This window comes from Anser brachyrhynchus (assembly GCF_964034855.1).
Source record: "Anser brachyrhynchus genome assembly, chromosome: 4".
NCBI lineage: Eukaryota > Metazoa > Chordata > Aves > Anseriformes > Anatidae > Anser > Anser brachyrhynchus.
In genome coordinates, this window is record NC_137698.1 from 69,314,141 (window position 1) to 69,326,995 (window position 12,855).

The window sequence follows — 12,855 nt, forward strand, 5'->3', positions numbered from 1 at the left end:
CCCCTTTCCTCACTATTACTTGTAACCACCTTTTCAGAGCAGTTACTGATTGTCAGCTTAGCTTTTACTCTTGCCCATCACATCTCTTCACCATCAGATTGTACTACCTTGACCATTATAGGCTTTAGTAAAACATTTTCAAAAACTCTTACCTGAGTAAGTTGGTTACCTGAGTAAATTAGTTCTGCACAATTGTGCAGAACACCTTTCACTGAGTTACAAAATTTTATGTAAAAGTGGACAGAAAGATGAAATTTTACTTGGCTTGTAAAGTTGCAAGGGGTATCAAATGGGATATTCAGCTGCAATTGAGTAACTAATTCCTTTTTATTTTACTTGGAATTAGGCACTTCTCACTTTTGAAAATCCCATTAGACACCTATGTCTATCTTTAGGTACTTCAAAATTATTGTATCTGGCTTTTACGTAGTCTTAAAATTTTACTTTCAGTTTCAAAAACTTTACAATTCAAAGAGTATCAAACAAAAATACAAGGATCATGACTGATTTTCACAATACACTATTAAATACATGATACCTTTTCCTACACAGATATACAATTCTAATTTTTCCAAGATTATTTATGTTATTACATAAACTATATAAAGTTCACATACCCTCTGCTTCATCCAAATTTATTTTCTGACATTTTTTTTTCCCAATCTTTGCAATAGAGTCTTCTCTTTTTGACAGTCGAACTTCCCTAGCATTTTTTCCATTTTCGCCTTTCATTTTGATAGAATTAGACTTTCCTAGAGTTCTTCCCTCTCCCTGCATTAGAAGGAAAGTTAAGGTACTACTTACATTTATACTATATCATTGTGTACATAATATAGTCTAAGTTATAAATAAAGTTATTTTGAAACGTTTCTCCAACACCACCACAACAAATGTTTTAGTTTAATATTGATTATTGCAAAAACATTTGCCATAATACTCCCCCAAAATGTATAAAGAATATTATATTGTTTACTCTGAGGAATTCACATTACATAAAGGGTCTATGAATTTCAAAATAACTTATCATTTTTGAATATAGACAAGCCAATTAGATGCATAAATAAATAAATAAATACATACATACATTGACGGAGCCTCACAAAGACAAATTCTCACACATATATGCTGTTGACAGTGGAAAAATACTGAATGAATTACAGCTATAATCAATCTGGTTACATAATTTGGCTGATTCAAAATTATGGCTGAATGCAGCTTTACGTATACAATTCCAGAAGAAAACAAAAGATGAACTAAGGGACAAAAATCATTGCAAAAGACTTACAGTAGTAGATACTTGATTTCTTGAAGTAGTCACAGTTACACTCTGTTTTACTGATGCACCTTTTTGTTTATCTGTAAACACTGAACATAAACATTCTTTCTTTAGTTACAAATTTATAATTTCCCAAAGAAGTAACATCTAAGTGACTATGATGCACAAAACAGATTTTTTTGATGTAAAATTTCAAAGGTATACTTGGAAAATAGAGTGATCACAGTTGATAATGCTGACACTTTTGAGTCAAAACCTACCATAACCTCCCTCCACCTCTAAATTTTTTATAACACTAGCAATATTTTTAAAGTTTGAAGATTCTGAAGTTTCATTTAAGTTCTCCTATTCTTCTGTTAATTTAGATCAAATCAAATCTCAATGTACTGTTCAGTTTGTATTTCTCAAAGTTAGAAAACTCAATTTAAACAAGCAAAGAAAATCCAACAGAAGAGACCGTTGAAAGGTCAAGTTGAATTTTCTCCAATCTGTTTCATGCATCAATTGTTTTCTAGACTTTGCCATATCCTCCTTGTCTATTCATACATTAACTAAACAGCTCCTTCAAATTGTCTTTGGCTACATACAACACATATACAAACCTAAGGCTGAGTCTCAAGCAGATAATCATAATCCTTTTTTTACTGGGAAATGTCACAGAATCAGCCTAGTACTGGAATGATCCTCTATGATTTAGGCTTTTATAATAACTGGAAGCACATTGGATTACAATTGTATTCATAATACCTAAACTAGTTATCTTTGAGAGTATTTAGATTATCTTTTTTTTCAAAATGACAATTGATGTTGTTTCCTAGAAAAATGACAAATCTGCTTCTCTTCAATAAATACCTCCAAATTTGTTCTCCTAGTTCTTCCTTGAAGAAGATCTCTGCTCTACATCAATTCAATTTAACCACATGTAACTTTATTGTTAAAGCTATATGTTGTGTATCTGTAATATCTTCCAGTGAAGCTGAACCTTCTGTGCATGGAAATCACAAATCGTATCATTTTTAGCATTATCTCTGGAAATTATAGTTTTAAACTGGAGAGGTAAGCTCTGCTACTTTCTTATGTTACAGATGGGGTTATCATAACAATATATACAGCTGCTGCACAAACTGCATCTGTTTTATGCATACAGAGTGCTTCTTTTTAATTAATTGCCAAATTTACAGGAGTTATTTTGCATTTTTTTCTCATTTTTATCACTAGACTGTATGTCCTTAAATGTGTGTGTAGTACAAAGAGTGCAAGTAATACTGTGTATTCAAATATTACTTGTGTAAAATTTCTTACAACAGTAAAGAACGTGACATCAATAGACGAATTTAAACTTCAATCTTTAAGTAAAAAGGAGTGAATTTTCTAAAAATAATACATGCTACATGTGACATATCAACAGAAGAAACTAACCAGTCACGGTTTATGAAACTGACTTTACATCATAAATAAAAGCTTTCATACCACCTTACCTCTACTCTTTGTTGGCTCTTTTTCATCTAAAACAACCCGCTGACCATCCAGATTAGATATAGGGACACCAAGATCAAGTGGTTCCTGCTCACCATTCTAAAGTCGGATCACAGTTTGTATATAATAGAAAAAAAGCTGTTTTCAGAACAAATTTACAGTCTGACTTTAAAAAGAAAAAAAAAAAAAACGAGCAAAGTATTTTTATGTTTCAGTATAGCCTCAATAAATCCTTCTTCTGCCTTCCTAAAAATATTTATTCCATTAGTGTTAAATTACTTTGATTACAATAAGTTTAGCCCATTTTTACGAGGGGAATGGTATTTGGAGAGAAGAAGATTCAAGGAGACAAAAGTCATCCAATTTGCAAGCACAAACAAATAGTCTAGGACTATTACTGTATGTGCTTAGAAAATCACATTTCTCAGAGGCAGTTTGAGATTATTTTCTATTCTACATTGGGCATGTTTTGTTAATTTTGTAATTCCATTACATGAAATTATCTTAAATAGCAATGTATTTTTCAGGTATTTGGAAACCATGGTGTGGCTCAGCCAATACATTCTAGAAATGCTACAAATTTAACTTTCCATTCCTTGACATTTCATCATAATAAAATAGAGGAAATGCTAGGTGAGTGTTTAGTCATGGACAAGTTCAGTTAGTCTGCTTCCACAGAAATATTCTCTGTAAGGATTTGAGGCAACTTTCATGATTCCCAGGATAACGGGATGACAGCTTTAACTAATCTCACTCAACTTTCCCCCAGCTTACAAATGGAAGAGTCAGGCTCTGGAAGAAGCTATGTTCAGGCTCCATTATTTTAGATGTTAGATTTATTCTGATTGAGAATATATAACATACAGACTGAAGCTTTCAGGTAGTTACTATTAAGCACAATGTTTATGACTACTATTCATTTTCATCTCAACACGTGGTTATAAATACAGATTTTAATGCCTACTTATAAGGATAGGAAAAATTTCAGAAACACTTTTCTCCAGACAGAAAATAATACAGCTTGAATTACATCAAAAGATACTTACTAGTCTTGCCACAAGATCATTAAGATTTAATCCATATTTTGCAACCACAGGCCTTAAGACCTCTGTTACTGGTTTGGTGGGTTTAGCCTTCAAACCAACTGATCGATTGATTGGAACAAGATCCAGCCTGAAACATACCGGTTGTCACAGTAAGTATGAACTATTCTAATAAAACATAAAAAATACATATAAATTCCAACTTACAGCACAGTTACACTGGTTTAAAAACAGTGACCCTGCATATAGTGAAACTTCACTAGCACAAATCTGTCCTTACCTGAAGGGATAAAGCTTATTTAATACAAATAAAATGTCCACTATTTCACGTGCCAGAGCTGAGTGAAGGCATTGTGATGGCACGGTGATCCTCAGACCAATTAAATGCATTATATGGAACTTTTCTTTTTCCCACTGTGATTGATCTGACCATTCTGGTCCGATAGCGCTTCCAAAATTACTCAATACCTGTGTTGTAGCAGCCTTGGATGCAAGAAATACATTTCTTCTCATTGTCACAATAGAGACTCACGATGTACTACTATTCAACTACTTTGAGATGGACATGGACCAGCTTTTTTTTTTTTTTTTTAAATGTGGGAACAAATACAGTGGAATTCTAGAAGATGTTAATTTCTGGTTGAATGACACCATATCATAAAAACTTGCTGTAAGAGGAACCCATATGCAAAAGATCTGTCCTGTATGCTTGTTCAAAATTGCTTCAGCTTGAGCAGTTAAGACTGAGATCATAAAAATATATAATTGTCCCTAACCTGGAATACTGGCATTTAAATTCCACTTGAATCTATGACAACAATCAAGAAAACTTCATCTTTCAGTGTTTGAAATTCACCAGTTGCTGCTCTAGTCAGTTCAAAACATTCCTGTAGCTCCATATTTCTCCTATTGATCCTTGCACTGGTTGCCCTGATCTGAGTTACCTTTTAGAGGCACCCTATCTCACTGTCACCTGAAGAGGAAGCATTTAGATAGTTCTAAATCTAAGGGAGATCAGTTTAAACACAGGCAGACCACCTAACAGGCACACGTGTGCACTCAGAGAATGCCCATGCTAAAGACATCTCTCCTGTGTAAGTTTTATTGCAACCTGAAGTAAAAATGAATTACACTTCATCCTGGTTTCAGCCAGGATAGAGTTAGTTTTCCTCCTAGTAGCTGGTATGGTGCTGTGTTTTGGATTTAGGATGAGAATAATGTTGATAACACACTGACGTTTTAGTTGTTGCAGAGCAGTGCTTAGACTAAGCCAAGAATTTTTCAGCTTCTTACACCACCTCGCCAGAGAAGAGGCGGAGGGTGCACGAGGAGCTGAGAAGGGACAGAGCCGGGACAGCTGATCCAAACTGGCCAAATGGATATGCCACACCATATGGCATCATGCTGAGCAATTAATATGGGGTGGCTGGACTGAGGGGGGTGAACAACACTGCTCAGGGATGGGATGGGCATCAGTCCATCAGGTGGTGAGCAACTGCATTGTGCATCACTTGTTTTGCACACTTTATTATTATTACTATTATAATTATTATTATTTTGTTTCTTTTCTATCCTAATAAACTGTCTTTATCTCAACCCACAAGCTTTTACTTTTCTTCTGATTCTCTCCCCCATCCCACAGGGGGGAGGGTGAGCAAACGGCTGTGTGGCGGTTAGCTGCTGGCCGGGTTAAACCACAACACACAGAGTAAACTGCAAGACATGGCTATCAGTCATTTTCAGTCACAAATGCTGGGTCACCTTCCTTATTCAGATTAGACTATTTGCTTGATACTACTGCCTATTTCTTCTAGTGTGTCTGTACAATGGATTCTGGATTATAATCCAAAATATTGCCTTGCGTGGCTAACTAGATTATTATTTTTTTAATTCAGACTCTAAACAATTCTTTTAGGCATTAACTGCTGTTTCATTGCATAGGCAACTAACAATTTACTTTAGTGCACTTACAAAAAGTTGGGATGGAAAATGCCAGAAAAAGATAGCATTTTTGACTCTTACCGAAATAAAGTGCGTTTTTCTAAACGTAGGTCCCGAGACTCCAGGATGCTACTGTCTTGGTGCAATACAAGCGGCTAAAGAGCACATCAGGAGCAAAAGGAGAGAGAATAAATGAATTTTAAAATATGTAATAAAGAACAGCTATGAGATTAAAAAAAAGCGCTGTTCAGATAACTCAGAAAATTACTAGTATAGGTTGTATACATTCTAATGGATATTAATTTACAATAAGCAAATAGATTGAGGTCTATCTTTCTTTGTCTAGTTGCAAGACAATGACCAAACTTCAACTTCTACTGCAGTAATCACGTATTCAGGAAATTGGTGTTTTAAAATAATCTTAGATCCCCCAGCTTAAACTATTACATAGAATGAATGACACATGAAAAAAACATGGAAAATTAGCAGTCATTGAAATATTTAAAAAGAACAGGCACATAACTATGTACATGCATTAATATTTGCTATCGTAATCACCTAGATTGATCATAATGACAAATTCAAAAATATTAAAGATTTCACATCCACAGCTGCTCTTTGAACTGCAGACACATCTGTTGAAGTGCTATCATCCCCCACCAAGGTAAGCTGCTGCCTTGGAAATTTTCCTCAATATTAAAATATGTACCTTAATTCTATTATGAATTTATCTTGTTTCAGCTTTGAACAACTGAATGTCATTATGTTTTTTTGTTTATTTTAATGAAGAACCATCTACAATCACATATGTTTTCTATGTGGATACTTCTACACCCTAACCCTTTTCCCCAGGACAAACTAAATGGACCAGATACCTAAATTAACCTATTATTGTAAGGAAATTAGAATCACAGAACTGTAGAATCATTTAGGTTGGAAAAGACCTTAAAGATCATCAAGTCCAACCATTAACCTACGTTGCCAAGCCTACCACTAGACCATGTCCCGAAACACCACATCTAAATGTCTTTTAAATACCTCCAGAGATGGTGACTAAACCACTTCTCTGGAGTGGTTCCCACTTCCACTGTTTCACAACCGTTTCAGTGAAGAAATTTTTCCTAATAACCAACCTAAACCTCCCCTGGCTCAACTGGAGGCCATTTCTTCATGTTCTAAATTCTCATCATAAACTTGGATTCTAGTTTCACTAAAATTGTTCTTTAACTAACTAGAATTGCCAGTGTAGAGCTATCGGTAGAACCAGGAGATATATGTTACTATCGGGAACAGAAGTTCTTATTAGTAAAATGACTATGAAAACTCTTAAAAAAAAAAAAAAAAGGAAGGGAAAGGAAAAAGAAAGCACAAGAATATGCCCTACCTTATCGCCTCCAACTAAAAAAAGGTCCACTGCAGCTATGTTAATGCCATGTTTCTCACAGAGCCCAGATAGCACCTCTTTGATAGAGAATCCAGATTTAACAGCCATTTTGCTGGAAGAACCATCTGGAAGGTTTACACAGCAGTATTTGGGGGATTTCTCTTTATCTGGTACAAATGCAGGTAATCTAGAGGTTTCAGACTTGACAAGAAAAAGAAAGAAAAGTCAATGCCCAATGGGAAAATACCACATTCTTTCATTTCAATGTAGGTAAAATAAATTCAAAATAGTAAAATAAATTATGTTCTATTATTAATTTTGCATTTGATTAATTTCAGACTGTGAACACAGAACACGATGGTTAGAAATCACAGCATCTTCATGGATTATTTCCCCACATACGAGCACAAAATCATGAGGCTTGTAATTCCCTACCTCTCTTCTCTCTAATTTCAGGAGCAAAATTAAGTCATGATGACAAGAAGAACAATTCACAACTTTAAAAGAAACAGGGAGGAATTCTGGTACCACAGAAATCAGCCTAACACAAATATGGGTCAAGCAAAGGGAAAGCTTTAATGGGTAGCTCTTCAGAAAAAGATCTCAAATGTCTGGTAGATGGAAAAAACTGTTTATAAAGAGCTACAGTAGCTCCCCTTGAAAGGTAAACTTTTCTTCTAGAAGTTTACTGGTGTCTGAAGTTCAGACAGACAGAAAACAGGATACATACAAAGGATATCTTTCTGATAAAAGGACAAAATTAGACACATTTTATGAACACAATCTCTATTACAATTCTAGCATTCTAAAATTGCTTAATACTACATCTTGTCCTCTAAATGTGTCACTTAAAGATGCTTTCCAATAGCATTACTTCAAACAAATTACTTCAGACTTCTTAAAAAAATAATAATTCACTGTTTTCACTGCTTCCCCACTTCATTATTAAGAGCAAACCATTACCAAGTCAAGACTAGCAGTTGATGACATGGAGCCTTGTGATTCCCGCCTGTATGATAACCCATTGGACTGAATAGAATCTGTTTATGGAAAGAATAAATGATCAGTAATATGTTTGTGTTTTTTTTTTTAATAATTTCTTATAATACAGAAAGTTATTGCAAAACATTAGCTCCTCCGGTTAGAGAAATCATTTTTTCATCAAAGGAAAACTCCAAATATTCATCCTGTGCACTGAAGCACAGAAAATTGAAACAATATTTGGTCAAGTTATGCAACTCTTGAACAACCCAATTTGTTTTTATGATATTTTTATATATATAAAATCCTGAAGTATTTTTTTAAATTTAAAAATTAGTTTACCTCTTCAGATATTGTAAGGGGAGATAAACATTTTCTTTAAGAGCAAGTATGGTGTTAGAAAACTGAGATTTTATACAATCACTAGTCACTTTCAAAAGCTTAGGTCTATAATCCTAGTAAATGTCTCTTATACTCGCATATATAAGAACACAAACTATTAATTTGATCAAAGGTATCTTATGGGAGTGTGGCTTTACTAGAAAATAGACAATAATCACACAGTCTAAATTTGGTGCTTTGATGAAATTTCTCTATTATTTTAACTCAATAGAATGAGTTAATCCAACACTTTCATCTCTTCCTCTAGAGACCATGTACTGGTGCATTCTTAGTGAAAGTCTTCCTTAAACTCTTGAAAACAGTTAAGCAACAAAGCAGCAGATTACAAGGGCTTTCACAACTCTGACTCTTCTTCCTTCATTTTAATCAGGAAAGGACTAAGCGGGAAAAGTCCTTTCCTGAATAATAGGAAACAGAAGTAGTGAGTGTGTTCAAAAGTGAATGTACCTGTGTGGTATTAATAAAAGACAGACTGGTAGGACCGTGTCGATGGAGGGCTTTTTAAATAGCTGTAGCTACAAAACTATTTGCATGTACAGCTCCTGAACTTCTCTGTAAAGGGCTGAAATTATCTTACTATAAATATAGCAGTGTTCTGCTTTAAAAAGCAATTGCCAGCACAAAGAAACACAGAGGATACTGTAAAGCAGGAAAAAAAGTCTCTTGGAAGTCAATACAATCAAGTTTAAACATTTTCATACTTCTATTTTTACACCTGTTTCAATACAGCTCCCAGTGACACTATGGCCTTCTGATCTGACAATTTCTTTTCCCTCTGTCACACCTAGAGATGTACTTAGAAGCAAACTCAATATGATGTGATTAGTCATATCTACTGATGAAACAAGTGGGCAACAATGTGGAATGTGAACACTCACCATGTTGATAATCACCATTTTCCTTTCTCTTCTGTGATTTTCCCAAACTCTTACTTCTTGACCATGAGAAAAACGTCCCCCTTTTTTTCTTCTCAGTGTCCTCCTCTCCTGACTCTTCATTTAAGGATCTTCCTGACTTTGATTTACCACTTAACTATCACCAAAACACAATTAAATCATTGGTTGGAACACGCTTGTAAGCATATTACCTATAAAGCAAACCTCACACACTTCTTCCTAAATGAGTGTGATGGTCAGGTTAGTTGTCATCTTTACCCTATCAATAACTATATAGCCAGCACCCCTCCCAGCAGAAAAAAAAAAAAAGAAAAAAAAAAGACAACTGTGGAAACCAAAAGAAATATGTGATGAAAATGTTCTACTAGGTAGGGACTATAATACAGTAGCTGAAAACAAGTCACGTAGAGCTCCTGTAAACATGAAAGAGCTCTTCACAGCTTACCAGTTACTGTGGAAAAGCCTTTAGCCTTAATTTTACAACACAGAATTTCCATTTAGATATTTCAGATATTTCTTCTAGGCTGGGCGTGAACGTGAACTGCATTTAAGACAATGGCAATGTACTGTTTCACACTTATAAATAAATACAAGTATTTATTAATGCTGAAGAATACAAACTTTAGGAATGCATGCTAATAAACTAAACTTGCTTTTAACACTCTATTCTTGTTAGATTATTAGACTATTCTTTAAAATGCTACTTTTAAAGGTTCCTAGTCATAAAAATACATGAAAGCAGATGGGCTAATGCATAGTGATTGACATGACAAATGCAAAGTTATAATTTACCCGTGCAGTTATGTAATACCATGGTGGTATTATCCAGATGAAGAACAAACTTTCAATAATGTTAGGAGATCAGTAAGACTACAGGTCTATTTTTTAAGGAACTGTACCTGCTTTACACAGAATGATCTTAGTTTAGTATGGCATAAGACATTTAAAGAGTATCCTCTTCAAAACTGAGTTAGATTGGGTCAAGATTTCTCAAATAATTTCTGATAAAATCTCAGCTCTCAGCAAAGGTTAAAATACCACATCTCAAACCCAATATTCAATCAAAATAAAATTCTGAACTGATGCATGAAAATAATCCCCAGTTTTTATTTTTACACATATTTAAATTACAATATAGATTTAAAATTATACTCAGGAAGACTACAGCTAAAAATCTGATTCAAAGGTGTGGATTAAAACAATATAAGTATTTTCCTAAGAACATAAATATTTTGTAATTTTAGTATTTGCCAGCATCACTAGACAAACATTCTAATTGTTTTTCATATATTATCTTTGCACTTCTAAAGAACTTGGAAAATGGTATTTAAGACCATATTTTTGATAACAATAATGAAATCAAAAGTAACCTTTTTCGGTGTTGAGATATTGGACTTCTCTGAACTGATACTGTGTTTAGAAGTAGGACTGCTGGGAACACGCTGTGGATCTGGAAGAGTACGACCTTCTACTTCAGCTAGGATGCATTCTTGGTAAAGGGGGGATTTGAGAAAGCGAGTATAGCTATCAAACTTCATCAAGTTAAAAATCTGAAATTAAAATGCAAAAGATAACGGTTACACAAGCTTAAATAACACGTTAAAAAAAAAAGCTATTTCACAACAGCCAATTTCCACAAAATTTAGTACACGAACCAGTAAACAGCAGTAGGCATGATTTTGTTTAGATCTGGTTAAATATATTATACCAATTTAGAAGGAAACAGAATTTGATCTCTTTCTTTAGCACAGGTTCAGAGAAATGTTATGATTTCCATATAGTCCAAAGTTCATAAGAAGTTGAGATGCACAGTCTTGACAACACCACCCTCATATCCATCCTTTACTGTATTATTTGTCTGCACATTCTATGCGAAGCACATAGAAAACTAGCCATTTGGAATATTTTTAAGAAATTATTGCATCAGTACTGTATATTACTTAGGATCTGTTAAATTATACAAGTGTTTTTAAGGTATCTGTAAACAAGAAGAATGTTTACGGTCTAAAACTCAAGAACATGATATAATCACAGTATGCAACAATATATAATGGTACAAGATATACAAGGTTAACTACTGACACAGGGAGGAGCAAAGAGCCCTATACAGCGCTATAATAGCATTCATATACCCAATAATAAGAAACAAAGGATCGTTGGTTTTGGAGGATCCAATGATCAAAGTAATGTATATCGAGACCTTGAAAAAGAACATATTATATAAGATTGCTCCTCTGAGTGAGACCAACAAACATTTTTAACAACATAAGAAGGAAGAAGAACAACGTAAGAAGAAGAAAGCAACTCTATACCACACCTGGAGCAAATGTTCAAGGCTAATTTAGCCAAAGCTAAATTTATGCAAGTGAAGGAAGAAAAGTTCTTTCTTAGCCGCTAAAAGGAACATCAGATATATTGTTCCATTTTTGCAAACCTATAGTTTTAAGTGAATTCATACTTTTAACTTTCTGTCTTCTCTCATGACTAAGCTAACTGCACATGATCTGAAAAAAACGGTACAAATGCCTCCTCCTCTTTGGACATGACTAACTCCCTACAACAGAAGAATGGTACACACCACCCAACTGGCTACAGCACTGACATGAGTCTACGGAGCAGCCCATCACAAAGCCACAGGGGCCCAACTGCAGACAGAAAGCATTCTTCAAACTGAGAGACAATCTCAACAAGCACTAGCCCAAAGGTTTTCTGGCAAACAGCAAGATAATGCAGAGAGAACTTGATGCTGAAGTGTCACGAAAACCTAATCCAAACTGAATGCTGACATCCACGTTCTCACCTCCAGCCATAATTCCATTCCCTCATAGGTGTTGCCTGTTGGTTCTGTTCTATCTTCCAATAAATGGTTCTGTTCTATCTTCCAATAAATGGTTTTCCTATCTAAAAAATACTTACTTTTGTAGGGTTAATTTTACCAGTTCAGTGCGCTGAAACAGCCTAGCACAAAGTCTAGTGAGCCCTCAATGAGGTGTCAAAGAGACAATTCAGTGTCAGTGACCCTTCCCATTAGAAAAACTGCTCACAATTGAGAATCTCCCACCCTGTGAAAAATACAATCCTTCTCACTGTTAACATGGTGTAGTTACCGTGAGCTGAACTTGGAAAGTCTGTGCATGTGTTGCACAAACCAAACTCACCTGCAGTTCTCTGTTCCCAAGGTCACACCACCCACCAGGACCACAAAGCTGACCCACTGTTTTCTAACTTAGTGAAACCAAGATACACAGGGCCTTCAAGGCAGTTCCTTACCCAGCACTTGCCTCAGCCAGACAACACAACATTAGTAATTCGGCTAGCAGAAGTAACTGTCATTACATCTTCATAGGAGGAAGAAAACCTGCATCAGCACAGCCACCATACTAATGAGAACACCATCTGCTCCACCAAGCAAGAAGGTGAAGAAGAATCCAGACATGGAAAGCCAAGATTAGGAGT

The 12,855-nt window shown here is 34.9% G+C and overlaps 1 protein-coding gene across 4 annotated transcripts in view; it reads right to left on the reverse strand.

Moving 5' to 3' along the window:
* Nucleotides 1-12,855, reverse strand: part of RGS12 (regulator of G protein signaling 12) — an 86,266-nt gene that overhangs the window by 15,362 nt on the left and 58,049 nt on the right. For 3 of the 4 annotated variants that reach the window (XM_080590570.1, XM_080590569.1, XM_080590571.1), the window contains exons 8-16: nt 10,770-10,949; nt 9,382-9,535; nt 8,084-8,160; nt 7,121-7,321; nt 5,818-5,891; nt 3,799-3,925; nt 2,755-2,851; nt 1,286-1,365; nt 618-771 (exon numbers count right to left, since the gene is read on the reverse strand). In XM_080590570.1, coding sequence (XP_080446696.1) covers nt 618-771; nt 1,286-1,365; nt 2,755-2,851; nt 3,799-3,925; nt 5,818-5,891; nt 7,121-7,321; nt 8,084-8,160; nt 9,382-9,535; nt 10,770-10,949 — 1,144 coding nt within the window. The remainder of the gene's footprint in view (nt 1-617; nt 772-1,285; nt 1,366-2,754; nt 2,852-3,798; nt 3,926-5,817; nt 5,892-7,120; nt 7,322-8,083; nt 8,161-9,381; nt 9,536-10,769; nt 10,950-12,855) is intronic. The other variant, XM_080590572.1, reaches the window with a different exon arrangement.